The 21,774-nt window shown below is 49.4% G+C and overlaps 1 protein-coding gene across 1 annotated transcript in view; it reads right to left on the bottom strand.

Moving 5' to 3' along the window:
* The window catches only part of Megf11 (multiple EGF like domains 11), a 320,501-nt gene that overhangs the window by 48,827 nt on the left and 249,900 nt on the right, over positions 1–21,774 (bottom strand). Inside the window, exons 8-10 of the mRNA XM_029543169.1 lie at positions 14,917–15,053; positions 8,675–8,887; positions 1,500–1,674 (exon numbers count right to left, since the gene is read on the bottom strand). Of these exons, the coding sequence (XP_029399029.1) occupies positions 1,500–1,674; positions 8,675–8,887; positions 14,917–15,053 (525 nt within the window). The remainder of the gene's footprint in view (positions 1–1,499; positions 1,675–8,674; positions 8,888–14,916; positions 15,054–21,774) is intronic.

The following is a 21,774-nucleotide window of genomic DNA, read 5'->3' as shown; positions in this document are numbered from 1 at the left end:
CAGCAACCACATGGTGGCTCATAACCACCCGTAACAAGATCTGACTCCCTCTTCTGGAGTGTCTGAAGATAGCTACAGTGTACTTACATTAAATAAATAAATAAATCTTTAAAAAAAAAAAAAAAAAGAAATCCCTTTTCTATATCTGTAAACAACCTTGTAAGGTGAGTGCCCACCTCATAGAGGAAGAAACCAAATCCAGAGACTGGGTCCAAGGTCACACAACTGGTAGGTAAGATAGCCAGGATGTGTGTGACCTGGCCACAGGTTTCAACTCCAAAAACACTTCTCAAAGCACAATGGAAATTAACCCATGAGGACACCCAAGTGTGGGAGGCTCTTCTGACCAGCTGAGCATATCCCATCCCAGTATCAACGCCCCAGCCCCCAAATCAAACCTTGTAAACCCAGCATGATTGATGAGGAAATACAAACTGAACAAACACGTAGGGGAAATGTTCGCTCTACCTAGTAATCAGACATGCAAATGAGAGCAACATTTAGGAGCCATTCTCTACCTATATAATTAGCAAGACAGGAAAAAAAAAAGGGCAAGAAAAAATTGTTCTGAACAAGGCACACGCATATACGACCCGAGACAGAATAGATTTATATAACCCTTTGGGAAAGTGATCTGGCAACATCCATCAAAAGCCGTGAATATATTGTGCCCGCTGACCTGGGAATCCACCCGGAGGATATAATTCAACGGGACGGCGGAGTGGGGAGCTGCTTGTAGGAAGATGCTTGCTGCAACACTGGCTGTGAACATGGGGAAAATCCTAACTAATATTGTGCAGGAAGGGGAGGGCTGGGGACACTAGGCATCTATCAGTTCCTGCTCCTCCAGGAGAACTAAGAGGTCCAACCAGTGCAGAGAAACGTAAATAAAAGAAAGGATGGGCTGGAGCTGGAGCTCAGAGGGCATGCACTTCCTCAGTGGGTTCAGTCCTCAGGACATGCCTCCCGACACAAACATCTGTCCACTACACACACACACACACACACACAGAGAGAGAGAGAGAGAGAGAGAGAGAGAGAGAGAGAGAGAGAGAGAGAGCTATCTAACCTGATAGTACATGCCTTTAATCACAGAGGTAGGTGTATCTCTATGTTTTTGAGCCAACCTAGTCTACATAGTGAGTTCCAGGACAGTCTGGAATATATATAGTAAGTAGGCCTTGTTTTAAAACAAACAATCAAAAAGGAGACTACAAACGGCTTATGTGAGCTGAGGTAATGCTGCTGTGAAAACTACTGTGTGCACAGAGAGGGGCAGAGCTGGACATAGAGGAGAGAAAGTCCCTTTCAGAGTCGGGGACGGCGACAGACGAAGGTAGCCACTCTTGCGGTTGATAACCTCAGGGAACAGCTTCAAGGGCTCTCAGTCACAGACTATGCCTGAAGGTGACATACAAAGAGAGTCCTACCCCTCGGTCCCGAGTGGTTGCTGGCTCCCTGGGGAGCGGGGAGGCTGGGAGAGGTCCCTTCTGACTTACCATGAAGCCTGGAGCACAGATGCAGCTCCCGGTGATGCTATGGCAGTCGGCACCGTTCTGGCAGGTGCAGGGTAGCTGGCAACCGTTGCCATAGTAGCCGGCGGGGCAGGACTCGTTGCAGTAGTGGCCAGACCAGCCTGGTTGGCAGGTACAAGCTCCAGTAACTGGATGGCAGCTGAATAGAGAACAGAAGGAAGAAGAGGGCAGGCTTGCAGCTGTGTCCCTTCCTTTGCCCACCCCAAGTCCAGTCTGCCCACAGTAGTAAGAGCAAAGGACCCCTGTGGTTAAGTTAGTCGTGCCTTGTTTGTTTATGAGACGATACATGGCTGTACATAGCCTCGGTAGTTCCCAGAGATGAAGGCTCCTAGTTAAGAAATTTGCCTAAAGTCATTCAGCAAGGACCAGCATTAATACCCAGTCTTCTGATTCTCAAACAAGCACTGTTTTTCTTCTTCTGAGATGGATTCACGGTACCCGGGCTGCCTTTGAACTCCCAATGTAGACAAAGGTGACACTAAATTTCTGGAACTTCTCTCTCCACCTCCCAAGGGCTAAGATGACAAACGTGTCACCGTGCCCTGTTTAGGCAATGCTAGGGATCAAACCCAGGCCTCCTGCATGCTAGGCCGGGACTCTGCCAACTGAGTGGTAGCCCCTCCCCAGTAGTACACCCCCATAGTAAATCCCCAGTGTATACTCTTTATAAAACTACACAGAGCCCAAAGCATAGGGCAGTGCCTTTCTCCCTTGCCTTATAGACTCTGAGGTCCAGAACTCTCATAGCTCCTGTCAGGGGGGGACACAGGAGAAGGCGACCATGACACCAGTAGCTCTCCATATGGTAGAGCACTGGTAGTTACAGTAGCACTAGTAGAGAGGATGGCCCCTCTGACAATGGCTGTCTCCAAAGGACGGGCCACTTGGGCTTCCTGAAGTTCTGTAACAGAGCTTGCAAGCTCTTTTCCCTCCCAGATCACATTCACTGTCCAGTTTACACACATAGGAATGCAATTGCATTACCATATTTAATTATTTTCTTTTTGAGACAGGGCCTTAGGTAGCCCAGGCTGGCCTTAGACTTGCTGTATAGCTGAGGATGATCCTGAACTTTACTTTTTGCTTTTTTTTTTTTTTGAGACAGGGTTTCTCTGTGTAGCCCTGGCTGTCCTGGAACTCACTCTGTAGACCAGGTTGGCCTTGAACTCAGAAACCTGCCTGCCTCTGCTTCCTGAGTGCTGGGATTAAAGGCATGCGCCACCACGCCCGGCTTTGCATTTTTATTGACTTATGTGTAAGCATATGGGATCGCGGATGCCACGGCACATGTGTAGTGTTCAGGAAACTACTTGCAAGAGTGCTCGATCCTTCTACCCGGTGGGTCCCGGGAGCAGGACTCAGGCCATTAACCTTGGTGGTAAGCAACTTGAGCTGCTACGCTATCTCACCAGCTTCCACCCTTGAACTTCTTCTGATCCTGCTCCCTGCGCCTCTACAGTTAACAGCTGTGTACCATTCCCACCACTTCAGGCCCTGCTGAAACTCAAGCCCAGGGCTTTGTGCGAGCCAGGCTAGCAGTCTGTCTATCTCCAGGCCTCCGTGTTTAATTCTTCTCTGTGTCTGTTGACTTGCTCGTTTTCTGTCCACCCACTAGGTTTCAGCTCCCTGGGGGAGAGCCTTGTCCGTCTTGTCACCTCTCAGGGCCCAGTGGGGTTCTCCGCACAGGGGAAATGCTGACCTAATGATGTGTATAAAACAAACGAATTAATGAACAGACTAATCGTGAGCGGCCCAGCTAGCCTCTCTCCTGGGGGGGCCATGGTGTTCTTGTTGAAAATGAGGGGGTGGACCAAAGCAGACGATTCTAGAATAATAAGCACGAGTAGCTAATAATCACTTCAGAAAGTGTTTCATCTCATTAATCATCCAGTCAAAACAACGACTGGCTATCACCTTCTCTCGATCAAAACACGGACGGGCTTTTCAAATGCCGGTAAAGGTTTCAAAACAATCTGAGGTTACGTATCAGGAGAACTAAAAATATGCAGATACCCCGGCCTTGTAATTCCATTTCTAAGAATCTATCCTAAGGACATAGCTGTGATTGTGGAGGAAGATTTATACACAGAGATGTTCCCTAGAGCATTATTTATAACAGTGGAAAATGGAAGCAATTTGAATAATAATAAATAATATGTGGCCAGGCTATGAAAGTACCAGGCCCCTCACACATACATTTCTTATCTCCCACAAACCTGTGAAGTAGGAATGTGAATCTCCACTTTACAGGTGGCACCCAGAGGTCTGGAGACCTACCCAAGGTCACGTGGATAAGTGGGTGAGCACACCTGTAAAGTCAGCAAAGGCAGGAAGATCTCTGAGTTCAAGGCCAGCCTGCTCTACAGAGTGAGTTCTAGGACAGCCAGGGCTACACAGAGAAACCATTTCTTGAAAAATAATAACAACAACAACAACAACAAAATGCTTTCTGTTCCAAGTTGCCTTGGTCCCCGGGTCTCTAGAGTAATAGAGCAGTTACTGAGACTCTAGGCAAACTCTGCAGGCCCAAGCTCTACAATTCTATTTCTAGAAACAGGACATCTAACTTCTTAATTTAAATTTCCCTTTGGAAAGATGCAGCAGAGTGATGGCAGACAATGATTTGATTTTTTTTCAGTTTTGCTTTTTTTTTTTTTTTTTTTTTTTGAGACCAGCTGTCTTTGAACTCATGGCAGTTCTTCTGCCTGCAAAGGCCTCTCTTCCCCTGGGTGACCTGGCTGTTCAGGCAGTGCCAGGGGAGGCTTGGACCAAAGTCCCCATCACTGATGCACAGGCTGCCTCCTTTCTTCCTTTTCCCCCAGACACAGATTAATCACCAACTAACAGGAGCCGAAAGCCGCACAATGCGGCGGCGACTTCCAGGGGTGGGTTTTTTTCTGCCTTTCTTTTGCCCTGATGAGATTTCTATCTCTGTGGCATCTGCTGGCTAAATCAAATCTTTCAAAGGTAATCTGCCATCGTGGCTCCTGGAATTCATCTATGACAATCTAATTTCGGAGGGAACATTTAAGAGGCCTGACACCCAGACACTGTCCTCAAGGTGAATGATCTGTGAAGGAGAGTGGCCTCTTTTGTGTTTCCACGGAGCCCACGGAGGAAACTAAAGCTCACCAGCCTGCTCTTTCCCAGGGCAACCATAACTTCTCTGCAGCAGCTAGCCAAAGGGGAAGGAACAGGGAGAGGCTGTGGGTGGGCAGGGGCGCAGGGCTCTCTTGGGCTAGGGTTAGAGCCCTGACTCCTCAAAAGGTTGCCAGAGACCAAAAGCCACCATTTATCCCAAGTGCTACACAAGTTTAGGGACAAATGAGGCAAGGCTTCTAATGACTGCCCCTCCATTCTGCTTCCAAAGACCCCAAGAAACGCTGCTCCCTCCATTTTAGAAGGACTGGCTCAGAGAGGAGAGGTGTATCAGGGCATTTCCTTAGCTGGGTAGTGAAGTACCAGCCCACCTCCATCTTAGACTTAAAAGCCATCTTATAGTAAAGACAAGCTGGGTTTTTATCTGTTTAATCATCAACCTCTCAAGGATTGGGCTATGCCCCATCTGTAACCTGAACTACAAATGGTTCTATTCTGCCTGTTCCAGGAATGGCAATCATGTCTTTGTTTTAAAAACCATGTTTATAACCATCTTGGAACCCTACCTTTGTTCAAAAGGTTGTATGACTGCCCTAGTAACTTGCTGTGCCCACCTTGCGACCATGTCTTTGTTTCAGGAGGTCATTCTGACTAACATGCCATGCTTCCGTTCATTCTGCTCCTGTAACCCCGCGTATGTCGCCTGACAAATCACCCATTTGGAAATCCCCCACGTCTGAGCTGTAAAAGCCTCGCCTTCCTCACCTCCAATGCTGGCTTCTCGAACCCTGCCTTAGGAGGAGGATGCCAGCCTGTATACACGAGTAAAGAAGGCTGCTTTGGTTAACATGGCCATGATGGTTTGAGCAGTGGTCTTTCTCTTCCCATCTTTGAGATTAACAGTAGATCTGAGGTGAGGATGGAGGGACAAACCCCAACTCAGTACCTGCAGCTTAACTGCCTCAAGATTGGAATCATAGGTCCTTCCTCTGCCTGTCCATTTGCTTCTCTCTCCCCCTTCCTTTCTTCCCTCTCTCGCTTTTCTCCCTTCTCTCTCTCCTTCCCTCCTTCCCCCCTTGCTTCCTTCCTCCCCCGTCCATGTTTTTTTAAATTATCTATTATTTATTTAATGTTTATGAGTACACTGTAGCTGTCTTCAGACACACCAAAAGAGGTCATCAGATCCCATTACGGATGGTTATGAGCCACCATGTGGTTGCTGGGATTTGAACTCAGGACCTTCAGAAGAACAGTCAAGGCTCTTAATGGTGGAGCCATTTCTCCAGCCCCTATTTTCCTTGATTAAGAGAAGAGCTCATGATACCCATTCTGTCTTCCATGTAGTCAAGGATAACCTTGAACTTCGGATCCTTCTGCCTTTGTGGAATTACAGGTCTGTGCCACCATGCCCAGTTTATGCTGGGGCTCATGTATGCCAGGCAAATGTTCTACCAACTGAGGCACACCCCTAGCTACAAGTCTTTTTTTTTTTTTTTAAGATTTATTTATTTATTTTATGTATGTGAGTACACTGTAGCTGTACAGATGATTGTGAATCTTCATGTGGTTGTTGGAAATTGAATTTTAGGACATCTGCTGGCCCAAAGATTTATTTATTATTATACATAAGTACACTGTAGCTGACTTCAGACATACCCAAAGAGGGCATCAGATCTCATTACAGGTTGTTGTGAGCCACCATGTGGTTGCTGGAATTTGAACTCGGGGCCTTTGGAAGAGCAGTCAGTGCTCTTACCTACTGAGCCATCTCACCAGCCCCTAGTTGCAAGTCTTTACTTTCTTTATATCCCAAGAGAAGGCTCTATCTATAACCAGTCAAAGCTTCCTGGGGGAGAAAGACTGAGCTATGTCTACACAAAGGCCTGCTCTAAACAACACCAGGAGCTGCAAGAATCCAGTTAGAATTTAGTTCTCACCTCAGACATCTTGCTTTCTCTGTCCTACCCGGGCATTTGGCACTGACTGGAATTATCTTTGGGTATCAGAACTTGGGAGTGAGCTGTGCATCTGATGGGTGGGAGCCCAGGGACCCTGCTGAATATTCTATAGAGCACAAGACTGTTCCGTGTGACCAAACCAGGTGGGGCTCAGTCACAAGGCTGGCACGCCAGGAGAACAGGGAATATTTAAAAAGCGAGTGGGGCAGAGCTATCTAGGAGGATGCACTTCTTAAGATGAACTCAGCCATGCCTGTCACTGAAGGACAAGACAGTGGTTGTAGGCAGGCTGCTGGTGCCCTTGAGGGCCCAGGCTTGGGGCAAGGCTCTCTCCAAGGAGGTGGTGCTTTGGAGCACCGCCCAGAGCTGGTCGGGCAGGCACCATCCAAGGATCCACGCCTAAGGATGGCTCTTGCCTCCCAGTTCCTTAAAACGTGACACACGTTAAAGACAGTAAAGCAAATAATCATTAATATTGGATGGGCTGAGATTAGCGACAGAGAAGAGGGAGTCCTTCCAGATTAATAATGCATGGAGGACTCCTTCAGAAGAAAGATAAATTATGTAGTGCGCGGTTGCCGGGGAAGGGAGGGAAACAATGGCCTTTTAATTTGGGGCTTGAGTGGATCTCTGGTGGGGACTCTTCCTGAATGGGGGACCTCAGGAGCCTCCTTGCTTCCTGTCCTTGGCTTCCCAGCAAGGATGGAGTGTCCCCATGCTGTCTTCCACCCGTGGAGTAGGTGAACTGGTTTCTCGTTCCCATACTTGGGACCCTTAGATCTCTCGCCCCGCCCTTCAGTTCAGGCAGAAGGCCACCTCTTCTAGGATACCCTTTCTGACCCAAATAGTGGTCTCTTGTGACATATCTCAGGTCACAATTCCTGGGGCATACATTGGAACCCGACAGAGCCAGGTACATACATTTCTACTCTAACATCTCTCAACGTCTGGTGCTAGGTATGTTATACACTCAATGGTGTGTCGTGGTCTGGCTGATGGAATTTTTGATCATTAGGACATCAAGCAGGGCTATGAGACACAACTGGAGGTGCCTTGTATTGGAAAAATATGCCAGCAAGTGCCTAATGCCAGTGAATACTCAGAATCTGAGGAAGGATACCTGGCCTTCCTTCCTGGAACCTGGCCCTGCCCTGTGGGGACACTCACGTCATGCATAGACCAGCTGTCTTGGCTCTAAGCCCTCTCTGTAGGGTCCTCTGAGATGCCACGAAGGAGCCATATTGATCTAAGCTGACACATGCCAAGATGCCCTGCTTGCAGTGACAGGAGGTCCAGGGTGACATGTGAGAAGCCAAACCCTGAGGTGAAGAGGAGTCTCAGAGCAGAGGCATTCTCTGCCTGGCCATCTGCTCAGCATCCACTGCCTGGGCAGCTCGTCTTCCTGGGCCACTCATCGGCAAGGAGAAGGGATGCCCCACCCCTTCTACCCCATAGCAGAAACAGTCAGACAGAGGACGGTGAGGTGACTCGGGCAGAGCCCCCCTTGCTAACAGAGGGCAGGGCAGCTGGAGAGCTAAGAAGGGGGAGAGAAGGGGGAGGGGGAGGGGGAGACCACTTGCTCTTCTAGAAGCAGGAGTAAGAGTAGTTACTGTCCCCATGCTTTCAAGTTGTCCTGGGCACAGAGGCTGGCCTCTTTGGTCCCAGATGGGCTTTCTATGGCTCCAGCCTCTGCTTAGATGTTCAGTGTGAAGAGGACTCTCCAAGATAGCTCACCAGCCACCACACCATGAGCCCTGTCACCCCATCTCAGTCCCCAGAACTATTTATTTATTATATGTAAGTACACTGTAGCTGTCTTCAGACAGCTCCAGAAGAGGGCGTCAGATCTTGTTAAGGATGGTTGTGAGCCACCAGGTGGTTGCTGGGATTTGAACTCTGCATCTTTGGAAGAGCAGTCTGGTGCTCTTACCCACTGAGCCATCTCGCCAGCCCCACCCCCTGGCTCCTTCTTCCAATTGGCTAGCTGGCCACCCTGGAGGTGGAGCCACAGCCCGGGAAGCCTTTCTTCATCAGGGGCCCACCTAGCCCCTTGCCCCAAGCTTACCCGTCCCTAGCTCATACCTGATAGTGTTCTCGGTGTCACAGGGGCAGGGCAAGGTGCAGCCTGGGCCATGCAGGCCCTCGGGGCATAGCCGCTCCTGGCAGCTAGGGCCCTTGTAGCCAGGCTCACACTCACAGGCCCCTGTGGCTGGTGAACATTGACCTCCATTGTGGCAGTCACAGCGTTGAGAGCACAGGAAACCGAACGTTCCAAAGGGACATTCCTCTTGGCACCTGTGGGAGAGCAGAGCAAGAGGGAGCCGTGGGCGGGGCCTTGGCTGGGCTACTTGCTTCATTTGCATAGACCCCTCCTCACTTGGAATGCCTGGCCTGTTTCCTCCCTCCCAGCCTCCTCCCCCATATCCGTTGGCACTTAGCCCCAGGTCTCCTCAGCCGCCAGGGTGAGCTCCTATTATCCCTGTCACGATGTAACCCTTTGTTTCTTTTTCCGTTGTGAGAAGCTGTGATCAGGCTGAACACAGTGGCTTATGCCTGCAACCCTAGCAACCAGTGAGACTGAGGCGGGATGGTACCTTCAGGTTAGGGGCCAGCCTGGTGGGTTCCAGACCACCCTGAGTGATTATGGGCCTTGTGTAACTGAACTCCTCTTTTAAAAAAAAAAAAAAAAAAGTGTGATAAAATGTGTGTGCTGTGGTTTAAATGCTTGAATGTTTGTTTCTTTCAAAATTCATGATGAAAGTTTTTGTTATAATTACTTGTATAATTAATCAATTTATTTATATTTAAAGAGTCTCATACAGACCGGGCTGGCTTCAAATTCACTTCATAGTCAAGAGTGAACTTGAACTTCACTTCCTTCCTTTTCACCTCCTGAGAGCTACCACCCCTGGTTTAAGTAGTGGTGGGGATTTTTTTTTTCTTCCTTTCTATGTTTGGTTTTGTTTAAGAAAGAGCCTTACTCTGTAGTTCAGATTGGGGTCCTAGAATTCACTATGTAACCTGGGCTCGCCTCAAATTCACAGCAATCCTAGGGTCCAAACTCCTGACTGCTGGGACTATTCATCCTTGCTTCCCCGAGTCTCAGACAGAAGCCTGTCTCCCCTGTGGAGCCCCAGGACTTCCTCCTCATCAGTTTGCATACTCCCAAAGACTGACTACTTGCTGTTCTGAGATCTGTGACTCCTCAGGGCAGAAGCTAGCTCTCGCTCATCAGTCAGTGAGCTCTCAAGATGGAGGGCTGACACTTTGTGCTTTGTACTCTTCTGTAAGAGTACTTGGGGGTCCCTGCCTTCGGGGAATGCTCTCCTTCATTAGCTTAAAGGCCAGTAGATGAGGATCTTTTGGGTGCTGCTGCTGGCTTCCTGAATGTCCTTTAGCCTCCCTTGCTGCAGCACAGGGTAATTCCTCAGGGGGCACAAACTCATTGTTACAGCAACTGGACCTTGGGGGGGGGGGAAGGGGGTTACCCTGGGGGTAACCTGTGCACTGGAGGGAAATAGCCTATGGGGCTAGGGGTTAGCTAGTTCTTAACTCTGCTTTAGTGATACAAATAACAAAGAACTGACTTAAACTTCTGATGGACCACTTCCTCTTTATTAAATGAGCTGGTAACCCTCATCAGGTTGCTTGAAGGTTAAATAAAATCATGCTAGGGCCTGGAAAGATGGCTTTAGCAGTGAAGAGCTTGAGTTTGACTTGCAGAGCATGAGTTCTGTTCCCAGCATCTGTACTCGGCAGCTCACCACCACCTGTGTCTCCATGTCCAAGGGATCTACCACACACACACACACACACACACACCCTACTCTAGTCTCCTCTGGCATTGCACTCACATGTGCATGGCCCATTGAGAATCTTAGTTTCTTTAAGAACCCAGTTATGCTATGCAACTATGTTTTTGTTTTAATCTCAGGTGTGGATAAGAGGCTGCCTCACAGTAGGTGATTATGGTTTGCCCGGTCCACTAGCAGGGGCATGATCTTTGCCAGCTGCAGATAGTTTAATTCTGGGGACTCTGGAGAGGGATAAATGGAAGAGCCCCGAGAGGGCCTAGGGGGGGGGGGCTGCTGATCACCCTGATACTAGTTCCCATTGTGGTTTGTCAAGTGGTTGTAAGCAAGGAGAAGTTGGAGATATCCTAATGACAAAGACTGGACTTGCCCCAAGGAACCCAATACTCCTAATCAGCAGGAAGTAGTCTAAAGAGGTGGACACTCCCTTCCCCCTCTAATCTTCTCTCTCTTCTACCTAGTGTTGAGGGATTGGAAGGGATTAATATTGAATATGGGTTGAAAGGGTGGTAGATATAAGAACCCAATAAAGTAGTGTAAAAAAAAAAAAAAAAAGAAGGTATGCCAACAACCCATCACCATGCATGTAATTAATTTTTAAAAAGGGTATATTATGATCCAGAAAGGTTGCCAGGAAACCATTATTTATTGGTACTCTTAAATAAATTTCTCAACTGCTGATTTATCTCTCAGTTCTTATTAAAAATTTGTTTCAGTTCTTAAAACACAGCAGATATGTCCCTCTTGCCTAAGTTTCAGGCATGAGAAGGCTCAAAGAAAAGAATTCTGAAATGGAATCAAATGGTGAACTTGATGAATTAGAAGCAGTTTAATTATCACTTGTGTGGCGGTCCGAGGACAGGCTGTAGAGCTGGGTTTGCCCTTCCACTTATAGCTGTGTTCCAGGGAACACAGGCTTTGAGTAGCAGGCAGTTTGTGTGCTGAGCCATCTCACCGGCCCCTCCCCCTAAGGTTTATGCTTTGTATTCAAGTGTAACCTTGAACTCCTGATCCTCTTACTTCCACCTCCTGAGTGTTGGAATTACAGGCATGGACCATCAAAGCAGACTTACTCAGCACTGGGGGTACGGAAGGAACACACCAGGCATTTCAAGTGAGGAGGGGTCTCCGCAGTCTCAGGTCTTTATGCATGCTAGGCAAGCACGCTGCTGTGCTACATCCTCATTTGCTTATATTCTAAATGTGCCCTGTGCTGGCTAGTTTCATGTCAACTTGACACAAGCTAGAATCAACTGAGTGGAGGGAGCCTCAATTGAGGAAATGCCTCTATAAAGTCAGGCTGCAGGCAAGCCTGAAGGGCATTTTCTTATTCAGTGGTTGATGTGGAAGGATCCAGCCCATTGTGGATAGGGCCACCCCTGGGCTGTCGTGGCAGTCTTTGGTTCTAATAGAGAGCAGGCTGAACGAGCCATGAAGAGCAAGTCAGTGAGCAGCACCCCTCCAAGATCTCAGCAGCAGCTCCTGCCTCCAGGTTCCTGCCCTACTTGACTCCCCACCCTTACTCCTTTTAAAGAACTGTGTGAAACTGAAAAAACAAAAAAAACCAAAAAACCCTTTCCTCTCCAAGTTGCTTTTGGTCATGGTGTTTCATCACAGCAATAGTAACCCTAACTAAGACCATACCCATAACTTCTTGGAGGCTCATTCTTCCTTACACGGGGCAGGGAGAGCCTCATCTTGGTAGAGGCCAGTGGCCTAAATGAGGACACATGGCCACACTCCAGTGGACATGGGTGTGGGCAGCATTGTGTATGGGGGAATTGAGAGCAGCCAGAATATTCGGGACTAGCCTTGGCAACTAGAGACCAGATGCCCTTGTTTCAGCCTTCACTACTTCGTACCCTGACTGACAGGAGAGCAAGAGAGTGACTGGGACATAGCTTTAGAGCACCCCTCAAGAGAGATGACTACTAGCTGTCCTCTCTCAGAGCCACTGTGTGAGGGAAGGAAGCAGGCAGTGAAAAAGATTTGGGCTGTCCCAACCAGCTGGGGTAAGAACAAAGGGAGGGCTGACTGGGGAAGAAAGAGTGGGTGGCAGAGAGAAAGGGGAGCTCAGAGGAGGTAGGAAAGGGGAGAACTGAGGTAGAGGGAAAGGACCGAGAACAGCTGAAGACCCCTGGCCTAAACTGCCAGTCCCTGCTCAGCCTCCAGATTTCTCCACAGACCACTGAGCTCTGCAGGCAGGGCTCAGATCGCTCTGATGTCAGGAGAGAAACTCACACCAGGAGACATCTGCTCATTTGCACTGCAATACTCCTGCACAGCAGGACAGACAGCTCCTCTGAAGAGAGTGTCTTACCTGGCTATACCCCAGGGGAAGGAGCACTGAATCTACCTGCTCCCCCCTCAAAAAAAAAAAAAATCTAGAAATGAAATATTGACAACCTAATCCATCTGCATAACCAGTCTCTTTTCACCTTTTTTCTTAGCCACAATTTAAACAACTTATTTATTTAGAGATCAAGCAAAGACTACTAATGAATTTTACACAAAGCACACTAATAATCGGCCTGTGGAACAGGAGGGTAATCACAGCAGGGATTAACTTTCTACTTAAACACCCTTCCTTCCCAACATATCAATCTAATGTGTCCAATATTGCCATTAACAACCAGATACATTGCTCAATTAAATTACAAGTTACATTTCGTGTTTGATTTGAGCTGGATGCCTCCGATCTGGGGAGACCCGCATTATTATACCCACTTGGCTTTAATAGGCTCATGATAATTTGGGGTGGGCTCATGCAGCTGTCACCTACAAAATTAATGGAGGCAATTTTACAAAATATTAAACACCAGGCAGCCTGTTGAGGCGGGAAAACCAAATGCACTCGGGAGTTCTGCATCAACTCTCCCAAGGCGGGGCAGACTGGCAAAACAAGCTGGGAGGCCCTGTGGCTTTGGAGATGCTCTCTGCTCTGAGATCAGGGGTGAGACACGTGGCATTATATCTGCCCTTGATGAGCCCTGAGAGCCAATGAAGTGCCTGGTAGGTTTGCTAAAATTACTTTCCAACACCAGAATAAGACTGGAGGGCAGGGGGTGGGGCTCATCTGGTCCCCAACATTTCCTTACCTTAGGGTTTGAAGATGTAATGGGAAGGTGAACCTAGCGCTTAGTCCCAGGTCCTCAGAGCCCACACCCTGGGCTTTTTCTTACACACTTAAACATAGTAGAACTTTGGGGGAAAGGTCTCACGTGACAATTCTCACAACAAAGCTTCAGGTCTGGATACATCATTTGCAAAGCAACAAAGCACCTGTGACCTTTCCCATAAACTTGAATTCTATTGGCTAACGAACAAGTTCAGGGCTAGGACCTAGAGAAAGGATAGATTCTATTGGTGGAGGACAAAAGTAGATAGATAGTAAATAGTAGAGCTGTGTTCCATTCACTGGAGACAAAGCTCAGGGTATTGGGGGGATTCAGGAGGAGGCTGGCTCCTAACAGAATAGCAAAGGATCACCAGGTTGTCTGACCATGTCACTCAAGCATGCCAGGTGGTCGGGCATACTTCCTTCCATTGAAGAAGATAGGCCCTGTGATTGACAGTCCTGGCTTCTCCAGTGCTTACTCTAAGCTGTGCTTCTTAATTTTTAGGGTTGTTTTTTTTTTTTAGTTTTTTGAGACAGGGTTTCTCTGTGTAGCCCTAGCTATCCTGGAACTCACTCTGTAGACCAGGCTGGCCTCGAACTCAGAAATCTGCCTGCCCCTGCCTCCCAAGTGCTGGGATGAAAGGGGTGCGCCACCACCGCCTGGCTTAAGCTGTGCTTCTTACAGTATCTCCTCTCACTTTGTCTAGAAGAGTAACAATAACATTCAAGAACCAGAGGTGAAACTTGGATCCACCTGCACAGTGCCAGGCAAAAGGCAGGGACCCCTCTGGATGGTTGGTGGGGAAGGGGACCAGGCCCTGGGTGCGTGGACACAAGTGTGGTCCTCCATCTCCAGTTCAGCATGGCATCAGATACGCGGGCCTTGCTTCTGCCTCTCCCACAGTGTGCCCTGGCCCCATAGCTGTCTTTCAGTTGTGTCCAGAAGGCAGTTTCTAGGGTCTGTGTTCTGTTTCCTGTTCCCTCTGCCAGGTTGGCTTCATTCAAGGACAGTGTCTCTCTGGACCCCCCATTCAGTATACTCTCAGGCATTCATATCACACAAAGTGATGTCAGTATCGTTCAGAGATAACTCAATTTTTGAATACAAACCTACTTCTATGAGAACTTTGAAATGTGGACACTGATTTTGCTCTCTCTGCTCTTCCCTGTTGGCGAAGGCTCTGGAGGAGGAGACGGGTGCTCGCCTCCTTCCCTGGTGCAAGTCCAGGGCAGCCAGGCTGGTGGAGGGGTACGCACGTGTGGGTGAGACAGGGTAGATTTCAGACTGCCATCTGAGGAAAGAGCCAGGAGGCTGGCCAGGGATGGTTCTCTCTGCAAGGCTGCTAAGGGTATGAATGACTAAACGTCATAGGCAAGAGTTAATGCCACCTTACCTGTCCCCCATGTATCCAGCTGTACAGTGGCATTGTCCAGTCACATGGTCACACTGGCCTCCATGGTGGCAGGGACAGTCCTGGCTACAGTTCTGGCCAAAGGTCCCCGGTGGGCAGGGCTGGGCACACACTGCTCCCTGAAATAGAATTGAGGACAGGCTTGGCAGGGCTCCGAGGAGAGCACACTGAGGTAATATACTCCGAGGAACACTGAGGCACCAGGGGCCACCCCAAGTTCCTAGTGTAATCAGGAGAGCTGGGTATTCATGCTACAGTTAGGTCTGCTGAGGCTAGCTCTTGCACCCAAATATGTAGGGCACAGTTAGTAACTGCTACATGTCAGGTGCTGGGTTAGAAACTGGGGGTACATATTTGATACCTGTTCTCCTAGAGTCGTGGGGAGACCTTGGAGGAAGCTATGGAGAGGACATAGTGTTTCCTCTCACATGGACATGAAGACAAAGAGAGCTGAGCAGATATAGGAGAGCCCCCAGTCAACACCAGCCATGGGGACACACTCACCTCTGTGCCTCTCCTAAACCCAGCAAGAGAGCAGAGGACCCACAAGGAGGTAATAGTGAGAGGAAGGGAAGGGGAGCATAAAGAAGGGAGAAAGGGCAGGAGGAGGAGGAGAAATACGACTCCCATCAGGGCACAGCATTACACATCTTTACAAATTAAAAAACAAAAGATTTTTAAGCCAGCCACTGGTGGTTCATGCCTTTAATCCCAGCACTCAAGAGGCAGAGGCAGACCGATCTCTGCGAGTTTGAGCCCAGCCTGTTTTATGGAGTGAGTTCCAGGACCATCAGAGCTACACAGAGAAACCCTGTCTCAAAAACAAAACAAGCAAGCAAACAACAGAAAGCAAAAAAACAAAACAAAACAAAACGACAACAACCCCAAACCATCTTTTTGTTTCTCTGACGTATGAGTGCCGTGGCGTGTGGACACCTGAGAAGGTTGGGACTTAGGGTCCCCTGGAGCTGGAGTTGCAGGTGCTTGTGAGCTCCCTGCCATGGATTCAGAGAGTGAACGTGGATCCTCTGAAAAACCTGCAAGTGCTTTCAACGACAGTGCATCACTCCAGCCACCACAGTTTTATATGTCTAAAGTAAAGCCACTGGGAAGAGGAAGCCAGTCATATATCTCGTAGCTAGGAGTTAGAGGGCAGTAGAGCAGTTCCTTAAGAGTCTGGAGAGAAGCTAGTTTCCAGTCTAGAACTGGCTGCCCAGAAGCACCAGAAGTGGGGCTGAGGGGAAAGCCTGGGTCTTTACCACTTCACGAGAACAAACTAGTTAAAGTCCCGTCTGGAGTTTTAAGACTACCAAACCAAATGCTTAAGTGGGGGATTTGTTAGAGACAGTTTCAGGTTTGAATAAGGTCACCAACATTAACCTTCATGGGCACTCTTCAGTAACTAGCTGGAATATCCCCACACCCCTCATCAAAAAGGAATGCCCAGGGCTGGTGATACAGCCCAGTCAGTAGAGTGCTTGCCTGGCATGCACTTGAAGCTCTGAGTTGGTGTAACATACCTGAAGGTGGAGGCAGAAGGATTAGAAGTTTAAGGGTCATCCTCAACTATATAGCTAGTTTGAGAGTTAGATTTGGGTATGAGATCCTATTAAACAAACAAACAAACCCCCCCCCCCAAAAAAAAAGAAGAAAAAGAAAAGAAGGAAGGGCTGGGTCATGCTGGTGGCACACACCTTTAATCCCAGTACTTGGGAGACAGAGGCAGGCAGATCTCTGTGAGTTCAAAACTGGTCTAGTCTACAGAGTGAGAAACCCTGTCTTGAAAAACAGAATGAGGAGAAGGAGGAGGAGGAGGAGGAGGAGGAGGAAAAAAGGAAGGTAACTCAAGAAACTAGGGATTCATCAAAAGCTAAGAGCTCACAGAACGGAAGCACAAGGTATTCTCAACACTATCTCAAAACACAAAGGCAAAAACAAGAAAGAAAAAGTGGATAAATGACTGCGTGAGTAAGGCAGGGAGGGAGGGAAGGAAGGAGGGACAGAGGGAAGGAGGGGGAAGGAGGGACTTCTGATGTGTCCAATCTTATCGAGAGGCATTTCAGCCATCAGTTGAGCTGCTGGGTAAATTAGTAATGGACACACAGGCATGGTAACGTAAGCATCGTGGACGGCTTAGCTGCCTTCTCGTCTGTCTTTTGGAAGCTGGCCTGTACCTTGGGCATTTCCCCTTTACTGAAGCCCTTCTCCTTGCAATGTGGCTGCTTGTCTCCCATGCCTGACCTCCATGCCAGCTCAACTCAAATGGTATGGCTCTCCCTCCTCTTCTTCCCCATCTTCCTCTGCCAGGTAGTTGCCAAGATTTACAGCTTGCATGCCTTGGAGTTCTTTTAAACATGAATAAACTTGCCCTTAAACTTATTAAAAACAACAACAACAACAAAAAAGACAACACTAAGTGTATGTGTGTGTGGGGGGGGTAGAGCTAAATACATACATTAAAATTTAAGTTTATTTATATATGTGTGTGCATGTGTATGTGTGTGGAAGTCATAGGGTAACTTGCTTAAGTCAGTTCTCTTTCTACCCTGTGGTCCCAGGGACTGAACTTAGGTTGTCAGGCTTGAGGGCAATCACCTGACCCACTGAGCCATCTTACCACCCCAGCTCTTATTCTGTGGGCCGAAGTCAATGGTTAAGAAGTGAGGGAGATTCTCAAAGGGACACGAACCAGGGCGGCAAGCACTAGCACCAAGGGCTGCTTTCTCTGCCCCCACCTCCAGGATTAGCCTTGTGGTGTACACCTTTAAAACAGTTCCTATAAATCTCAAGTCTTCATCAAACGTCTGAGCCTAGTCTTGTCTCCTGCCACCCTTTCAGCCTCACGCCAGAGATAATCATTTCTCTCCTGGAGAATGAAGATGATCCTCCAATTAATTAATCAATTTGTTCAACACACAGTTATTAAGCATCAATAATCACCGGGGCCCCGAAGAAGCTAGTTCAGTCAGGAAAAGCCTGCCAGACCAGAGCCATCTTTCCGCATGGTGTTATTGAATTGTAATGAATTAAGTGGGAGACTCTCAGCTCAGATTTCCCCTCTGCAGGCACTGAGGCGCCGAGAGGAGGGGCAGAGAAAGGAGCAGAGAAAGGAGGATTGTGAAGTAGGTATGCAGAAGTGGGAGGACAGCAGTCTGGGGATGTGGGGGAAGCTTAGGGATTCACCAGTGACAAGAGGAGTCTCTGGCCTCTGTGCAATTCCGTCCTTACTCTCTGGGGGTGTTCGAGGGTCCTCTAACCCTGAAAAGAATTCCAAGACAACTTGGGGCAGGAGATCATGCTTATGCCTACCAGTCCCCGCCCCCTCCCCTCCCCCTCCCCCCCAGGTGGGGGTGAAGCCTGGTCTCTAGGAGGCTGTAAAGATAACTGAGATTAGCGGTACCAGGGAAGCCAGAACAGTCTTAATGAGCGGTGCTTAATGACTGTCAGCTGAAGGAAGCTGGCGTTGCTGAGGCGCTGCAGGACTACATAAATGATCAACTACTGCTGGCTGGAAACATGACCTTTGGAGGAGGCAGGCCAGCAGGAGGGTTCCTTTCCTGCTGTGACTTTATCTCCTTGAGAATGACAGGCTGCCGCCCTAACTCCCAGTGTGTCTGGATATGGTTGTATGTGGACATGGGGCCTTTGCAGAGATGAAGCTAAAGACTCCTCGTGTAGGCGGGCCCTCATCCACCCTCATGTATCTGGTTGGAGGGTTAGTTCAACCTGTAATGTGGTTGCAATACAAGTATTGAGGATTTAAACGTTGACCCTAGAAGCCATGTAAACAGACATGATGATGGGTGCTGGCTGGTTTTATGTCAACTTGACATAAGCTAGAGTTATTTGGGAAGGGGACTCTTCAATTGAGAAGATGCCTTCATAAAATTAGCCTATAGACAAGTACATTTTCTCTCTTTTAAAAAAAAGGTTGATTGATTGATTTATACTGGTACTTTGTTTGCATGTGCATCTGCACACCAGAAGAGGGCATTGGATCACATAATAGATGATTGTGAGTCACCATGTGGGTGCTGGGAATTATCAAACTCAGGACCTCTGGAAGAGCAGCCAGTGCTCCTAACCACTGAGCCATCTCTCCCCAGGCCCTGTAGTGCTTTATTTTTATTAGTAATTGATATGGGAGGGCTCAGCCCATCATGAGTGGTGCCACCTTTGTTCTGCTGGTCCTGGGTTCTATGAGAAGGCCAGAGAGATGATCATGCAAAGACTCCAGGCTGGGGACAGAGACTCAGAAGTCGTCAGTCCTGCCTGATGAAGAAGACACCTTGCTATCTATCTGACACCCAGTCTCCAAGCCCATGAAAACACAAACCCCTGTTGTCTGAGCATTTGATCTGAGGCTCTATGTCTGGCCTCCTGAGAAGGTCAGGTGTGTCTCTGCTGTAGTGGGCTCCTGGGCTACACAGGATTTAGAAGGTCCTCCAACTGGTCAGACCTGATGCTTCCGTAGGACTCTCAAGAGCAGCTACACCTTAAGAAGTCCCTGCTGAACAGAAGATCAAAAGGAAGGGGCCAAGATGGGGGCTCAGCCTCACCAGCATTTCAGGCATTCACATTGATGGCTGTTGTCCCACAGTGGCACCAATTGTGGGGACACTGAGCAGCGACTGGTGAGGGTGCTATGGAAGTGATGCTAACCCACAGGCCTCTACAGTCACCTTTCCAATGCCTAATGCCGGAGACTCCAAAGCCTCTAAGCTTCAAACGCCCTCTCTGGCCTCCACCATCACAGACCCCCTTTCCTGGTTTCTAACTCCATTTCTCCTCTTGCCAGTCATGTCCTTTGCATGTCTCTGTGAGTGTCTGTGTCTATGTGAGCATGTGTGAATGCACTCATTCCATCCAGCCTCTACTGTCAGGCTGGGAGCTCCAGTGATAGTAGTGCTTCCTGGTTCCTGCTTGTCCCCAGTGTCCACTGTCATCAAGCTACCTACCCACAGTTACCCGCTCTGCTCTGCGAGGTCTCAAACTCAGGGAGAAAGCTCCCAGGCTCTTTGCCTGGGCCTCCCCACATTAGGGTCAGTATAGCCAGGCAAGTGGAGGGGCCTGTGGTATTCTTGGGGGCCAGTGGCCTGAAGGGCCAGAGAGGCCAGACCTCCCAGAAACTTCTTTCACTGTCCCGTGTCCCAGCAGACTTGGGGTAGTGAGTGCCATCCTATCAGCTGAGTCCCCGTGGGGACCAGTGGCAAGTCAGGCAATGGAAGATAAGGACAAGTGACCATTTCCCTCAGCAGCCTTTCCTTGGACCCTGCTCTCCCGAGGAGCCGCCTCAGGCCTGAGCTGAAGCTTCATTACATTGTGACTTGGCATGCATCGGGGCATTAATAATTCATGCAAATCTGCAAGTTCAATGCCATGTCGAAAATAGAAATGCGATTGTCTATCATAAAATTTAAAACAGAGTCCTCAGCACCAAAGCTTCCTATGGTCAGACTTCTCGTCACCTGAAAACGTGTGGTAGGAAGAGAGTCACCGCTATGGGCTAACTTCCTCCTTCCTCCATCCCTGAAGTCCAGCAGCCCGCAGAAGCACCTCAGAAGCCTCTCAGGTTCAGGGCGCCCTCCATGACTGCTGGGGCGCCCTCCATGACTGCCGGGGCGCCCTCCATGACTGCCGGGGCGCCCCCCCATGACTGCCGGGGCGCCCTCCATGACTGCCGGGGCGCCCCCCCATGACTGCCGGGGCGCCCTCCATGACTGCCGGGGCGCCCTCCATGACTGCTGGGGCACCGCCCTCCATGACTGCCGGGGCACCCTCCATGACTGCTGGGGCGCCCTCCATGACTGCCGGGGCGCCCTCCATGACTGCCGGGGCGCCCTCCATGACTGCCGGGGCGCCCTCCATGACTGCCGGGGCGCCCTCCATGACTGCTGGGGCACCGCCCTCCATGACTGCCGGGGCGCCGCCCTCCATGACTGCCGGGGCGCCCCCCATGACTGCCGGGGCGCCCTCCATGACTGCCGGGGCGCCCTCCATGACTGCCGGGGCGCCCTCCATGACTGCTGGGGCACCCTCCATGACTGCTGGGGCGCCCTCCATGACTGCCGGGGCGCCCTCCACGACTGCTGGGGCTCCTTGAGCCCTGTTGGGGGACACTGGATACCTGGAACCTGACTGGTGATAGAACCCTTTCCAAAAAGCAGGTCAGAGTGGGAGAAGTGGACAGACGGGAAGTGATCTCATCCTTCTGCCCTTTCAGAAGAGTGGAGAGAGAGAAGAGGGACAGAGGGAAGAGAAAGAGAAAGGAAAGAAAATGATAGAGAGGAAAAAGAAAGAAACACAGAAAGACAGAGAGAGATAAAGAACCCAAAGGAGGGGTAGAGAGGGAGGTTGAAGGAGAAAGAGAGGAAGGGAGAGAGGGAGGAGGGAGATAAAGAGAGAGGCTGAGAACATGAGTCGGGTGGTTCTGGAGTTGGGATTCAGGTTCTAACTCCACCTCACTCCTAACCAACACTGCGGACTGTGTGCGGCAGGTCACACTATCCTGCTCTAAACACCCTGATTCAGGAATGGCATTTATGGCCAGACCATGGTGGGTGTTAAGACTCCTCAAGCTGTGGCTGGTTTTGCTTCCATGACCTATGACCTAGAACGTCAATACTGAGAGTTGTAGGAGCCTGAGTCCCAATGTCGAGGTTTCTTCCTTCCCCACCCACCCCAAGGAGCTCAAGTGTTCTATGGTAACGGAAGGCAGCCCCTTGCTCTTGATCAATGGCATCCAAGTGAGACTGTGTCGGCACACTGCCTTCCTCAGAGTCACCTGGGGAGCTTATTAAAGATGGCATTCCAGGGGCTGGTGAGATGGCTCANNGGTNA

Source organism: Mus pahari, chromosome 10 (assembly GCF_900095145.1).
Source record: "Mus pahari chromosome 10, PAHARI_EIJ_v1.1, whole genome shotgun sequence".
Classification (NCBI taxonomy): domain Eukaryota; kingdom Metazoa; phylum Chordata; class Mammalia; order Rodentia; family Muridae; genus Mus; species Mus pahari.
This window is presented reverse-complemented; position numbering and strand designations above follow the sequence as displayed.